Source organism: Bufo bufo, chromosome 5 (assembly GCF_905171765.1).
Source record: "Bufo bufo chromosome 5, aBufBuf1.1, whole genome shotgun sequence".
Classification (NCBI taxonomy): domain Eukaryota; kingdom Metazoa; phylum Chordata; class Amphibia; order Anura; family Bufonidae; genus Bufo; species Bufo bufo.
The window spans coordinates 179,221,595-179,235,873 of record NC_053393.1 but is presented as its reverse complement, the minus strand read 5'-3'; the positions used below and the strand labels follow the sequence as shown (position 1 = coordinate 179,235,873).

At 46.3% G+C, this 14,279-nt stretch overlaps 1 protein-coding gene across 2 annotated transcripts in view; it reads right to left on the bottom strand.

Moving 5' to 3' along the window:
- Positions 1 to 2,457: 2,457 nt before the first annotated feature.
- RNMT (RNA guanine-7 methyltransferase) overlaps positions 2,458 to 14,279 on the bottom strand; it is a 79,687-nt gene continuing 67,865 nt past the window's right edge. For both annotated transcript variants that reach the window (XM_040431858.1, XM_040431856.1), the window contains exons 10-12: positions 6,254 to 6,355; positions 6,137 to 6,170; positions 2,458 to 2,957 (exon numbers count right to left, since the gene is read on the bottom strand). In XM_040431858.1, the coding sequence (XP_040287792.1) occupies positions 2,920 to 2,957; positions 6,137 to 6,170; positions 6,254 to 6,355 (174 nt within the window). In that variant the 3' untranslated portion in view covers positions 2,458 to 2,919. The remainder of the gene's footprint in view (positions 2,958 to 6,136; positions 6,171 to 6,253; positions 6,356 to 14,279) is intronic.

The window sequence follows — 14,279 nt, the reverse complement described above, 5'->3', positions numbered from 1 at the left end:
TGTTTGTTTACGTTGCTGTAGCAACCATCACATGACTCACATCCTGCACTTTCAGACAAATCCGCAAGATATAGGTTTCCATTTATTTAGAAGAAAATGAAAATAACCTCTATCTCCATAATGTAGTAACCTCTCTCCACATCTGCAGCTCAAAGATCACAAAGAAATACATCCTATAATTAGTGAACCTTATTGTTCAATATCAGAGCAAGTGGCAGATTAATATTACTGCATGTGCAGATGTTGATGACCCCACATATGCAGTAATATCAATCTGCCACTCGCTCTGCTATTCAACATTAGGGTTCGCCAATTATGGATGGCCTGTTTGGCAACACACAAATGGACCTTCATATTGGTTTGTCCTGGGTATTTTGTGTATTCAAAATAACCTTTGAATTACAACTATTATTCCTAATTGCACCAAGTAATTTTCAGAAGCATGGATATTTCTATACAGAGACTCTTCCCTTAAGTGGATACATTTCTATTACAGTCACCATCCTGGGACAGACTACTAGTGCAGGGATCAGCAGGCACTCCAGCTGTTCAGAAACTACAACTCCTAGGGTGCTCCATTCACTTCTATGGGACAGCTGAGCATGTTTGCATGCTGGGGGTTGTAGTTTCACAGTGGCTGGAGTGCCAAAGGTTGCTGATCCCTGTAGTAGTGTTATATATCGTCTGTTTTTTACGCAGCCCTGGCCACATAGATATAAATGGAGCGGTGTGAAAAGCTGAAGGCATCTGGATGCAATATGTTTCACAATGATGGTTGCTGCTAGTGTTCTTCAGTTTTTCTTCATGCGCATAACTGCAGATAAAACAGATTCATCCTGCATCCCAAAACCACTGGACAGACCCTGACGTATTCCATTTTGCTCATGTGAAAGATGCCCAAGGCTAGGTTTACACAGGGCATTTTTGAGCCATCAGAGAAACCACATGCATATATAAAAAGTTTTAAACCACCATTACCACTCCGCAGAAAATTGTGGCTGGTAATGCAGTTGTAAAAAAGCATGCGGTGTTTCCAGTTCCTCAAAAATGTATCAAAAACGCACTGTGTAAACCCATCTTAATGCAGGCGGTACTTCAGAACCAGTTTCTAATAAATAACGCACCACATGTACAAAGTTACTCAACTAATGTATATTCATTCTATATGTAAACAGCAAACCTTGGACACACACTAAAACTATACCTCCAATTATAATGGTTAAAACAAGTACAGCTCTCCAGTTGGCTATATCATTGCGATTCTGCATATGCAGCACCATTCTATACTTTATTAATTCCAAGATGCTGCTTCTATCTTCTCAAATCTGCATAATGCTACAACATACAACCTCCTCCTAAGGCAGGGCTTCTCAACTCCGGTCCTCGGGATCCACCTACCGGTCAGGATCTGAGAATATCCCACAGAATGAATACCTGTGGTAAGTCCTGATGCATGGACACTATCACCTGCTCAATACTAAGGAAATCCTGACTGGTAGGTGGGTCCCAAGGACCGGAGTTGAGAAACCCTGTTCAAACGCCTCATGCACATTCTATTTTTTTGCGGTGCGGACAGTTCACAAACCCATTCAAGTTAAATGGGTCTGGATCCGTTTTGGCAGCCGCACGGATAGTGCCCGTACATTGGGGACCGCAAATTGGTCCCCAATGCATGAACTGGCCGAACAGCAGCCGTGAGCGGGCGGCCTAAGCCTAGCACCCGATGCCCTCACTTCCCGTAAAGTCTAGAAAGCTATTGCTGAAAACTGGGCACAGCATTTGGAGGTCTATGCATCGTCTGAGACGCATGCATTGAAAACCTCAAATCCACAGAGCCTCAAAAACCATACGAAGCTCTGAATGTAGACTCCCCCTGCCTTGTATCACGGTAAGGCTGCATTCACACAACTGTATTTTTGGTCCACGCTGATCGCAGTTTTTGCAGATTGCACACTGACTCATTCTTATCTACGGGGTGGAAAAAATGTGTCCATGTGCTGTCCGCATCTGGATGGCAAATTTTAGAACATGTCCCAATCTTCTGTTTTGTGGACAAGAATAAGCAATTTTATAGACCGTTCCCGTATTTTGCAGATTTGCAGACTGGCAAAACGGATACACTTGTGTGGATGTAGACTAACAAGTATCCACTGTAGATCTAAAGTACAATGCATTAAATAAGTGTATCAAAACAACGAAAAGTATCTGTAAGGCAGATTCCTGTTCAGAGCAGGAGCGCACGGCGTCATTGGTTGCCTCAACGCCGTGCGCTTCATGCCGCCGCACTACAGTAATACACTCGTATAGTGTATTACTGTAGTGCAGCGGCCACATGAAGCGCATGGCGTCATAGCAACCAATGACGCCGTGCGCTCCTGCTCTGAACAGGAATCCAGCCCGACAAACCACGGACCGCTCTCGGCTGCGGAATACGGCCGTGTGCATTCGACCTAAAGCTGCAAAAAACTTGTAGAAGGGAATACATTGCAAAGTCATTCACTGTAATTTACCAGAGGTCCGGTGAAATAGGATTACATTTATAGGTATTCTTTATAGTTAAACTACAATGTTAAATAAATTGACCTTAAAATACAAGAGATTTAATGTTTGTTGAATGTCTATAAAGGATAAAAAATATACTCTGTGCACGCAAGACTTTTCCCCAGAATACCCCTGGGAGAAAAAAAAAAAAAAAAAACACGAAATCTGACAAAACATTTGTACAAAATGTCTATGATCTTTTCATATTTACACTCCAGCCTGTCACAAACAAGAGATTGCAACAGGCACTTCGACTTGAACAGACTTCACATATACGTGCAAAAGAACTACAGCTAACTGTATGTACATAACATTCACAAGCTTCAAAAAAAAAAAAAAAAAAAAAAGTCCATCTGAATCTTTCAGAAGTGTCTTCATTCAAGTCTCTTTTTCAAAGGCGAATAATAAATATATACCTGTAAAATAAAAATAAAAGCCCATTAGAAAACACAAATTCATTAAAATCCTGCACCACAGCAAGGAAAGCTCTACGTACAGATCGCAAACATCTAGAATAAAAACAATCACTAAAGAAATGTAGGTGAAAATCCCTCTTGCGTATTAGGTCTCATTCACACGAACGTTTTTTGCGTTCCGTATACGGGCCGTTTATTTCAATGGGTCTGCAAAAAAACGGAATGTACTCCGTGAGCATTCCGTTTCCGTATGTCCGCATTTCCGTTCCGCTACATTTTAAGTCTTGTCCTATTATTTTCCGCAAATCACGTTCCGTGGCTCCATTGAAGTCAATGTGTTCGCAAAAAAAAAAAAAAAAAAAACTGAATACGGAAATGCATCCGTATGTCTTCTGTATCCGTTCCGTTTTTTGCAGAACCATCTATTAAATTTTTTTTTATGCCCAGCCCAATTTTTTCTATGTAATTACTGTATACTGTATATGCCATACGGAAAAACGGAACTGAACCAAAAATTGGAATAATGGATCCGGAAAAAACGGCCCGCAAAACACTGAAAAAGCCATACGGTTGTGTGAAAGAGGCCTTAGTTTGTAATAAAAATAACCTTACAAGATACTAAAGTGTCACTTAAGAAATCTCTTAAATATTTAAAAGCCCTGGATTAAACCAAGCAGGCAGCAATGTAGAACGGCATGAAAGTACTTCAAGTTGGCATAATTATGTACATTACCGGAGTGCTTTTTAATTCCACCCACAGCATGAGACTATAAAAACATACTTACAGGGGTTTTCCCATGACTAATTTAAAAACATGAAAATCAGACATCATATAGTACATGACAATCTCTTTCTACAAAAGCTAGAACCAGCCCTGTACCTCACATGGATCCAGAGATCTCCACATTCATTACTCTGCTAGATTTATATCAAGCTGAAAGCTCAGGGGGAGTGTCTTTTCTGCTGCAGCTCAGGGGGCGTGTCTCAGCTCTTCCTATCACAACTCAGGAGGCAGGTGAAGAACTGAGCATGTGCGACCTTCTCAGTGAGCAGGTCAAAGAAATAAGAAAAACAGAAACTGCAGGTGGCGCTACACAGACATATTATTGAATAACTAAGTGGCTATGCGGGGAAAAAAACGGATCCGAAAAAAAAAAAAAAAAGCTTTCCATTTGTATACGGCTTGCCGGAACTGCCTGCCGGATTTTAACAACGCTAGTGTGAAAGTACCCTTAGTCACCTTTACTCTCAAAACAAAAAATTGTACCAATAAATCTACAGCTCACCCCCACAAAAAAGTCCTACAGCTCCCTCAATGGAAAAATAGAATTATTATGGGTGTGAAATATGGCATAAAAAATTTAAATTAAAACAAACAGTTTTTAAAAACTATTTAAAAATTAAAAACTAGACAAAAAATTACTCAAACAGCTAACCTAAGCAACAACTAACTTTTTTGGACAGGATAATCAGATTTCTGCCTACCATATTGATTGTAGAAATTAATATCTGCACCAATTGTTCTTGTATTTATATCTCCCATAGCCTTTCATAGCCATGAGGACGTGCCCAATTATCAGAATAGGAGGACAACTTAAAGGGATTCTGTCACCTCGTATAACACAAATTCTGATTTTAAACCAGTCATGCTCCACAGGTTACCTTGAATCGGCTGTGCCGTTTTTTATTGTAATCCGTCCAGCAGTTTTGCAGAAAAACGACTTTTATAAAACCCTGAAGGTGCCCAGAGGGGCGTTATGTTCTCCTTTGTGTGCCCAGTAACGCCCCTGCCCTCAGTCTCCAGCAAATCGCACTGGCGCAGCCCTCAGTGGGTACTGCGTCTGCGCGAGACTTTGCTCGGCCGTCAGGGAGGGGGAGGAGAGGGATGAGACGCTGTGGGCGGTTAGGGATTCTGGAGGAAGGCGTTTTGGGCACTGTAAGAGGTTCGTTACTGGGCACACAAAGGGGAACTTAACGCCCCTCTGGGCACCTTCAGGGTTTTATAAAAGTCGTTTTTCTGCAAAACTGCTGGACGGATTACAATAAAAAAACAGCACAGCCGATTCAAGGTAAGCTGTGGAGCAGCTCCGTTGAGTGTTGCGGCCTCTTCCTAGACTGGTGATGTCATGTTCATTTGTCATAGGTACAGTTCAGTCCCATTCAAGTGAATGGGTGAGAGCGGCAATACCAAGCACAGTCGCTATACAATGTACGGCGCTGTGCTTCGTAAACTACAAGAAAGCCACATCGCTCACTGGAGTGCCACAGCCTCTTCACTCCGATTGGAAGGGGTGCTGGAAGTGGGAACCCCACCGATCAGATACTGATGACCAACCCTGAGGATAAGCCATCTATATTAAAACCTTGGACATGTACTTTTTTATATTTTTTGATTAGAATCTATAATTTCTGCCAATTTGGCACCAGCCAAACCCTGTTAATCCTAGATTCACAATCCAAAAATGTAGTCAACCAATATTAACCGGACAGAATAATATCAAAAACATCGGACCCCCAAGGAGTCATGATAATCACCAAAAAAAATGAATAAAACTAACTTACATATGTATGAAGATCCAAAAAACTTTATTGTAAGTATATATAAACAATACATACATATATAATAAAACACACAGCACAAGGCGGGACACACAGATGAGTAGCAGGACCCAAGGAGAGGCCGGGAGATCAGTGCACGAAAAAACAGGGAAAAAAGAATGCTAGCTGAAAGAGCATACCTCAAAACCTCATAGCAGCAACGCCCCAAACAAAGTGCAAAGGAGGCGATTGTGGAGATTGAGGTTGGAATGAAAAGGACAAAGTATAAACATACCCTGACTGGTGCAAAGATCTCTCGGCCGACTCCTGACCCAACGCCGTTTCGCCAGTAGATCTGGCTTCCCCGCCTTGTGCTGCCTGTTTTATTATATATGTATGTATTGTTTATATGTTTATATATACTTACAATAAAGTTTTTTGGATCTTCATACATATGTAAGTTAGTTTTATTCATTTTTTTGGTGATAATCCAAAAATGTAGTGAAAGATGACAGACTGAATGCAAAATAAGAACTATTGCATTAGAGAGGCTACAATCTGGCTAAACTGGTGGAAGGCAAAGTATGCATTCGTGAAGTGGGTACTGTTCGATTTGCAACAGGATTTATAGAATAACTTACTTGTAGCATCCCATTCCGATTTGCTTAGAGTGCCCTTAAGGGGGGGAAAAAGAAAAACTTGTTAGAGATACAGAGGCTCTGTTCTTTTGGACAACAAGAACCCAAAGAACTACTTACCAGCGGTAGCTTCGCTTTGCCACTTTCCTTAAGATTTCTAGCATGTTCATAATCCTCTTCATTATTTGAAACTAAACTGGAGTTAGGAGTTGAAGGATATTGCTGAAATCAAAGTGTGACATGCCACAGTCAGTTATGCCCAAGACCAATTAATACATAAAAGAGGCATAAAATCATGAGCAGCGCATGATAAATGTGGTTCAACTCGCAGTCCATGATCATCGCTGCAGGTGGCCGTCACAAACCGCAACTGTGCATGGTGCAAAGTGAAAGAAAAAGGGTCATTAAAAACAGACTCCGTTTAATAGCCTTTTTGCATGGCCGTTAAAAACAGCCATGAAAAACGGAACAATTACTTTTTTTTCCTTAAGTATCCCAAACCCTGCAATGCCCCTAGTATACCCCCGGTATCTATAATGGCCTGCTGTAGTTCCCCAGTGACTATAATGCCCGCCATTGTAGTCTCAGTATATACAAGGGCCCCCCATATATAAAATGCCAACCACAGTACCCTTTTGTATATAAAATGCTGCCCCACTAGTGTTCCCCTAGAATAAAAAGGCCCATCAATAGATCCCCCCAGTGTAAATAATGCCCTCCCACAGTGGAGCCAATTTTACTGGGTACGAAAAAAAAAAAGTCACCTAATCCACTTGAATGTTTTGACATCCGCTCTGCACTGGAAGTACCTGACGCTGCCAGCATTGTGACGCCACCATGCTAGGAGGATCAGGTCCTTCCAGTGCACGCAAAGCACACAAGTGGATGAGGGGAGACTTTTTTTTATCGTAATGCCGCAAAGGCACTTTAATCCATTTTTATCAGCCATTTTACAGGTGCACTCCTGGCTATATAGCCATTAAAAACGGGCCCAATAATTTCAATGGGGTCTGTCTGAGCGTGAAAAATAGGAAATGTGCTATTTTTTTTATGGCCTCTATTCACTGGTCGTAAAGAAAAAAAAAAAAAAAAAAAAAAAAAAAAATGTCAGTGAAACAGCCGTTACACTGGCGTTTTTACTGTATTGCATACAACACAACATTTCACAGTGAAAATAAAAAGAGATCATTGGAGTGAACCGCACCAATTACAAAGCAAGTGCATCTTAATAAATTTGGCACATTTTGGACTATTATATTAATATCAGATAATTAAAGGGGTTGTCCGGCTCCAGAGCAGTTTATTATTTAAACTGCATCTGTCAGCATGATGAACCCTAGTAAACCAGGCACACTGCCTTTTAGGGTTGATCATGCCAAGTAGTGCAACAACCCCTCTCTTACAGCAATAGGATGTAGTTTCTGAGAATGTCATTTTTATGCTAATGAGGTACTCTTCGCACTAAGGGACGGGCCTAGCTTTTTTGGAGCACCACCTCACCTTTGCCACTTCTCCCTCCGCCACTGATAGGGCCAGGCATCCTCATCGTTCAGAGGCCTGTCCCTGAAATCTCCTGTATGCACCAACTTTACTCTCCATGTAGACCGCTGAGAACAGTGATTGGCTGCAGTTGTCACATGCTATTTACCGGCAAACAGCACGGGGAATATTATATCAGCGCTGCAGGGAACGGTGCTGTGGAATCTATTACTATCATCTTATTTTATTTATTTTTAGACACTAAACGTTGTCCAAGATTTTTAATTATCTTAGCAACCCCTTCCCGACCGTTTCATACAGCAGACACCTGCAACTGGGGATAATGCCGGTCACTGTCTTTTAACACTTCAGATGTCGTGGTCAATCTTGGCCACGGCATTGGAACACGTACCTAATGCATTGGAGTCTATGAGAATAGCAATCTAATAAATAAATTATATATATGAAAAAGGCCCATTTAGAGCCGAAACGTTGCACCAGATGGTTGAATAAAAGCATCATCATTTTTTTCACCTTACTGGAGTGCCGTCCTTCTTCTGGATTCTACTTGTGGGGTGAGAAGTCTATACCCTAGGATCGTGCACCCTATTTTTTATTTATTTATAGCCAGTGCCATATATATATATATATATATATATATATATATATATATATATATATATATATATATATATATATATATATATATATATATATATATATATTTTACACATACATACACACACACATTCAAATCACCCTTCCCCAAAATAAAATAAATACACATCATGGGTATCGCCACATGCGAAAATGGAAATACTATAAAAAAAAAAATTATAAAAACATTTTTCCCATAAGTCAAACATAGAAAAAGAACAAAATGTAAAAATGGCTAATTCACAGTTTTGGTCACTTCATTTCCCACAAAAAAAATTTAAAGTGATTAAAAAGTTGTACACACCACAGAAAGGTATCAATGAAAAGTAAAGTATGCCCCTCAAAAAATGAACACTCACACAACTACAAAAAAGTTATAGGGGTCAGCATATGGTGACGAATATAAACGGATTTTTTTCCCCCAAGGTTTATAAAAAAAAAGGTTTTTAAAAAAGGTTTTATCAGTATCAAAATGCAAGAAAAACGATACATATAAGGAGATTTTTGTGAAACTCACCTGTAAAATCTTTTTCTCGTCTTTTCTATTGGGGGACACAGACCATGGGTATAGCTTAGAGATATTACTAGGAGGGACACTATGCAAAAAAAGAAGCTCCTCCTCCTCGGGCTATACCCCCAGGCACCTCCAGGAGAACTTCAGTCGTTGCAAAAGCAGTAGGAGAAGGAGAACGGAAATAAAACACAATGGAAACCATCACACCGCACACCATAAGGCGAAAACCATAAAAAAAGGGGCGGGAGCTGTGTCCCCCAATGGAAAAGACGAGAAAAAGATTTTACAGGTGAGTTTCACAAAAATCTCCTTTTCTCGTTCATTCCATTGGGGGACACAGACCATGGGACGTCCCAAAGCAGTCCATGGGGTGGGAACAAGAAACAAACCCAACACCGCCTGGAATAAACGTCCCGCAGTTAAACAGGAACCACAGCCTGCAATACCCTGCGCCCAAAAACAGCATCAGCCGAAGCCAGAGAGTGTAGCTGATAAAACTTTGTGAAAGTATGTAAGGACGACCAAGTGGCCGCCTTACACAACTGGGAAACGGATGCGCGATTGCGTCTAGCCCAGGAAGCTCCCACTGCCCTTGTGGAGTGAGCAGTAATCCGTGACGGCGGAACCTGGCCACGAGCGCGATAGGCCGCAGCAATAGCGGAACGGATCCACCGCGCCACGGTGACCTTGGAATCCGCCAGGCCCTTACGAGACCCTTCAGGAATCACAAAGAGAGAGTCTGAACGCCGGAAGGAGGCAGTAGCCCCCAGGTACACCTTCAGAGCCCTGACGACGTCCAGAGAGTGGAGAGCGCATTCCTTGGGGTTCGCCGGAGAAGGACAAAAAGAGGGCAGGACAAGATCTTCGTTAAGGTGGAAGGGAGAAACCACCTTGGGCAAAAAAGGCGGCACCGGTCTGAGCACCACCTTATCCTGGTGAAAGACCAGAAAAGGTTCTCGGCAGGAAAGTGCGGCCAGCTCCGAAACTCGCCTGATGGAGGTTATGGCCACCAGAAAAACTACCTTCCAGGTGAGTAAAACCAGAGAGATCTCCCTCAGAGGCTCAAAAGGCGCCGACTGAAGGGCGCGCAGAACCAAGTTGAGATCCCAGGGGGGCAAGGGAGGCACATACTGGGGAACAGAATGCGCCACCCCCTGCAGGAAGGTTTTCACAGGTCTCAAAAAGGCAATGGACTTCTGAAAAAAGATAGCCAAAGCAGAAACCTGACCCTTCAAAGAACTGAGCGACAGACCCATGTCAAGGCCGGATTGGAGAAAGGACAGCACCACTGGGACAGAGAAACGTAGGGGCGGGTAGCCCGACTTCTCACAAAAAAACAGGAAGGCCTTCCAGGTGCGATAATAGATCCGTGAAGAAGCTGGCTTCCGAGCCCTGATCATGGTTCTCACCACCGCCTCAGAGAAGCCTCTCTTCCTTAGGATGGAGGTCTCAACAGCCACGCCGTTAAACGCAGCTGCCGTGAATTCTGGTGGAAGAGTGGCCCCTGAGACAGGAGATCCTCTCTGTCGGGTAGCGGTCACGGAACGTCGACCAACATACGAGCGACGCTGGAGAACCAGGCGCGGCGAGGCCAATCCGGGGCGACGAGAATGGTTGGTATCCCCTCCGCCTCTATCTTGCGCAGCACCTTCGGCAACAGAGGAATCGGAGGGAAGACGTAAAGGAGGCTGAACAGCTGCCATGGAGCTACCAGCGCGTCTAACCGTCCGCCCGAGGGTCTCGAGCGCGGGCTAGATACACCGGCACCTTGTGGTTGAGCCGGGAAGCCATCAAATCTACGTCCGGACGGCCCCATCGGTTGCAGATGTCCTCGAAAACCTCCGGATGGAGAGACCATTCTCCCGGATCCACCCTGGTGCGACTCAGAAAATCCGCCGTCCAATTGTCGACTCCCGGGATATACACTGCCGACAATACTGGAACATGCGACTCCGCCCATAAGAGGATCCTCGCTACTTCCTGCATTACTGCCCGACTGCGGGTCCCGCCCTGATGGTTGACATAAGCCACAGCCGTGGCATTGTCCGACTGAACACGCACCGGGCGAGTTGCAAGGAGAGGAGTCCAGTGGGAGAGGGAGTGGAAAATCGCCCTTAGTTCCAAGACGTTTATCGGGAGACGGGACTCCTCCGTCGACCAGACACCCTGAACTGTGAGGTTCCGGAGAACACCTCCCCAACCGATGAGGCTGGCGTCGGTGGTGACTACCGTCCAGGAGAACGGAAGGAAGGACCTTCCTGACGATAGGTTGAGGGAAGACTGCCACCAAGGGAGAGAAGCTCGAACTTGCCGGGACAGAAGAACAGGAGTGTCTAGACCCCGAGGGCTCTTGTTCCAGAGGGCAAGGATCATCTGTTGTAGCGGACGAGTGTGAAATTGGGCGTACGGAATCGCCTCGAAAGAGGAGACCATAAGGCCCAGCACCCGCATGCACTCCCGAATGGTGGGACGTGGAGAGCGTAGAAGAAACACCACTGCCAGTCGAATCTGGGAAACCTTGGAATCCGGAAGAAACACCCGAGAAATCGAGGTGTCCAAGATGATCCCCAGGAACGAGAGTCTCTGGGAGGGGTGAAGAGAGGACTTGGGAAGATTGATCAGCCACCCGAACCGTTCCAGGGATTGAACGGTGATTCGGACGCTGTCCTCGGCCTGTGGAAGAGACGGAGCTTTTATCAAGATGTCGTCTAGGTATGGTAACAAAGAGATGCCCCTGGTGCGAAGAAGCGCCATGAGAGGCGCCAGAATCTTCGTAAAAACACGAGGGGCGGTCGCCAACCCAAAAGGTAGGGCGACGAACTGGTAATGACGCCCCCCTATGGCAAAGCGCAGAAAACGATGGTGGGACTCTGCAATAGGGACGTGCAAGTAGGCGTCTTGAATGTCCACAGACGCGAGGAATTCTCCTGGACTCAGAGAAGCAATAACGGAGCGAAGGGACTCCATGCGAAACTTCCGCACCCGTAGAAACTTGTTGAGAAGTTTTAGATCCAAGATCGGACGCACTGACCCCTCCTTCTTTGGAACAACGAACAGGTTTGAGTAAAAACCTGTCCCTTGCTCTTCTGGGGGAACGGGGGAAATGACACCACGGTCCAGAAGAGAGGAGACCGCAAAAAAGAGATCCGAGGCCTTGGCCGGATCCCCCGGAACGCGAGAAGGGAAAAAACGTTCCGGCGGACTGGACGCAAACTCCAACTTGTAACCGGACGTCACCACTTCCAGAGCCCAGGCGTCCAGAACGTGAGCCCTCCAAACTTGTTGAAAGGAGAGCAGACGTCCCCCCACCACGAGGGGTGGGGGCACCCCTTCATGCGGAGGGTTGCTTGGGAGCAGGAGGACGGGCTGACTGCGCCCGAGGCCGCCAAGAAGGCTGGGGCTTGAAGAAAGGCTTCATGCGGGAGTCCTGGGACCCCCCTGCCGATGAGGACGACGGCGTCCTGGCAGTGGAGAAGCGACGAAAGGACTGGCCCCGGAAACCTGAAAGCCGAGACCGAAAGGGACGCTTGGTCCTGGGCTGAGGTAGATGAGTGCTCTTGCCCCCAGTTGCGGCCGAAATAAATTCATCTAGTTGAGCCCCAAAGAGCCTGGACCCTTCAAAGGGAAGGTTAGTGAGTGAACGCTTAGATGAGGCATCAGCATCCCACACCTTCAGCCAGACCTCCCTGCGCTGAATGACAGAGAGGGGCGAAATACGGGCAAAGAGGGAGCCGATGTCCATTGAAGCCTCAGAGATATTTGGAAGCTTGAGACATCTGAATGATAAAATCCAGAGTATCTGCAGAGGCGTCCTGCTCTGACAGATCCTGGTGGTGGCGCTGCAACCACATTGTAAGGGCTCTGGCGAACCCAAGCTGACGCGAAGGCCGGTCGCAGGGAAGCGCCCGCCAGGGAGAAGATAGACTTGGAAAGTGAATCCAAACGTCTGTCCACCGCATCCTGCAGAGAGGAACCGTCTAGGACGGGAAGGGCCGTGTTCTTGGCTAACCTGGCCACCGGAGGATCTACCTTAGGGGAAGAAGTCCACTTTTCCACTGTGTCAGCTGGAAAAGGATACAGTGTATCCATACGCTTGGTGGCCGAAAACTTTTGATTAGGACGATCCCAAGCTTTTGATATGACCGCAGTGAATTCCTCATGAATAGGGAACACAGCGGACTCCTGCTTCTTAGGTGGAAAAAGGGAGAACTCCCGACTAGTGGAGGGAGGAGAATCCCCTTGTATATTAAAAGTGTCACGGACGGCTGCCACCAACTCGGTTACCATGGTGGAAAGCTTAGGCAGGGGTACCCGCTCCGTGACTTCGTCCGATCCGGACAATTCCCCTTCGGATTTGCGTTCCCTGCGGGGGGGAGAGTCAACCGGGCATGCCTCAAGGCGAGGGGGAGAAGCGGAGTCATCCGAGGAGGAATGCTGCCGCTCACGCTGCCTTTTAGAAGTCAGACGCCCTCTGTGAGAGTCACTGAGAGGAGATGGAGTGGTGGCTGCCACAGGGGTAGTAGCCGCCATGCGCTCCATGAAGGACATGGCTGCCTTGGCAACTAAGGCCAGATCAGCTGCCGCATTAGACATGGCGGAGGCCCAGGCGGGTACCGCTGGATCCGCAGGGGCAGAGGGAGGACCGGGCTGAGCAAGAGAAGGAGGCTGATCCTGTCCAGGAGCAGGGCATGAGTCACAGGAACCAGTGACAGAAAAAGGCCTAAGGCATATCTTACATGACTCCAGTGGAGCCTGAGAGGGAGCCTTGGAAGGCTTAGGGGCCCCAGGTTTAGGCATGATGGATTCCAATGTAAATCAGATTTCCTACCAGGTTGCTGCAATTCCTACTACCCAGGCAAACAGCAGAAGTCTCCGGTCACTGAGGAGCTGCACGGCCACAATCCAGCAGAGTCTCCGGAGTAAGGAGAAAACAGGCCGGACGCCGAAGCTCCGCCCCCTTGAGCGCGTCATTGCGGCGCGAAAAAAGCGCGCGCGCGCGATTCAAACTACACCCCATAGCCGTACGGCGCAGCGGGGGTTAATGAATGACGGAGCGGTCCGGCAGGGAGCTGCAGAGAGCGCAGCGGCCGCAGTCTAAAGGAACAGAAATAATCATATGCAGAGGCGTCCTGTCTCTGCCGATCTTAAGCTGCCGTTTGAGTTGTAGGCAGGTAGGAAAAATGAAGATAGGGAATCATCAGCCCTACCCGGAAGGCCCCCTCCCCTAGGAAAAAATGCCCCCAGCAGGTCCTTTTCCAGCTCACCCAGGCGGCCTCAGAGTGCCAGACAAACGACATGAAGATAGGGGGGAGGAAAGAGAGAGAAGGGAGATTGAAGCAGGCAATACTTATCTGCTCAGCATGCTCCCTCGATGTCCAGACCAGCAGGGAGTCACCTCTTCAGACATCTGACTCCAAGGGAGGGCAGTGCTTTGGGAAGGGTAGGCAGCAGGTGTCCCAGCAGCTGGTGGGAAGCCAGAGCTTACATGTCGAGCCT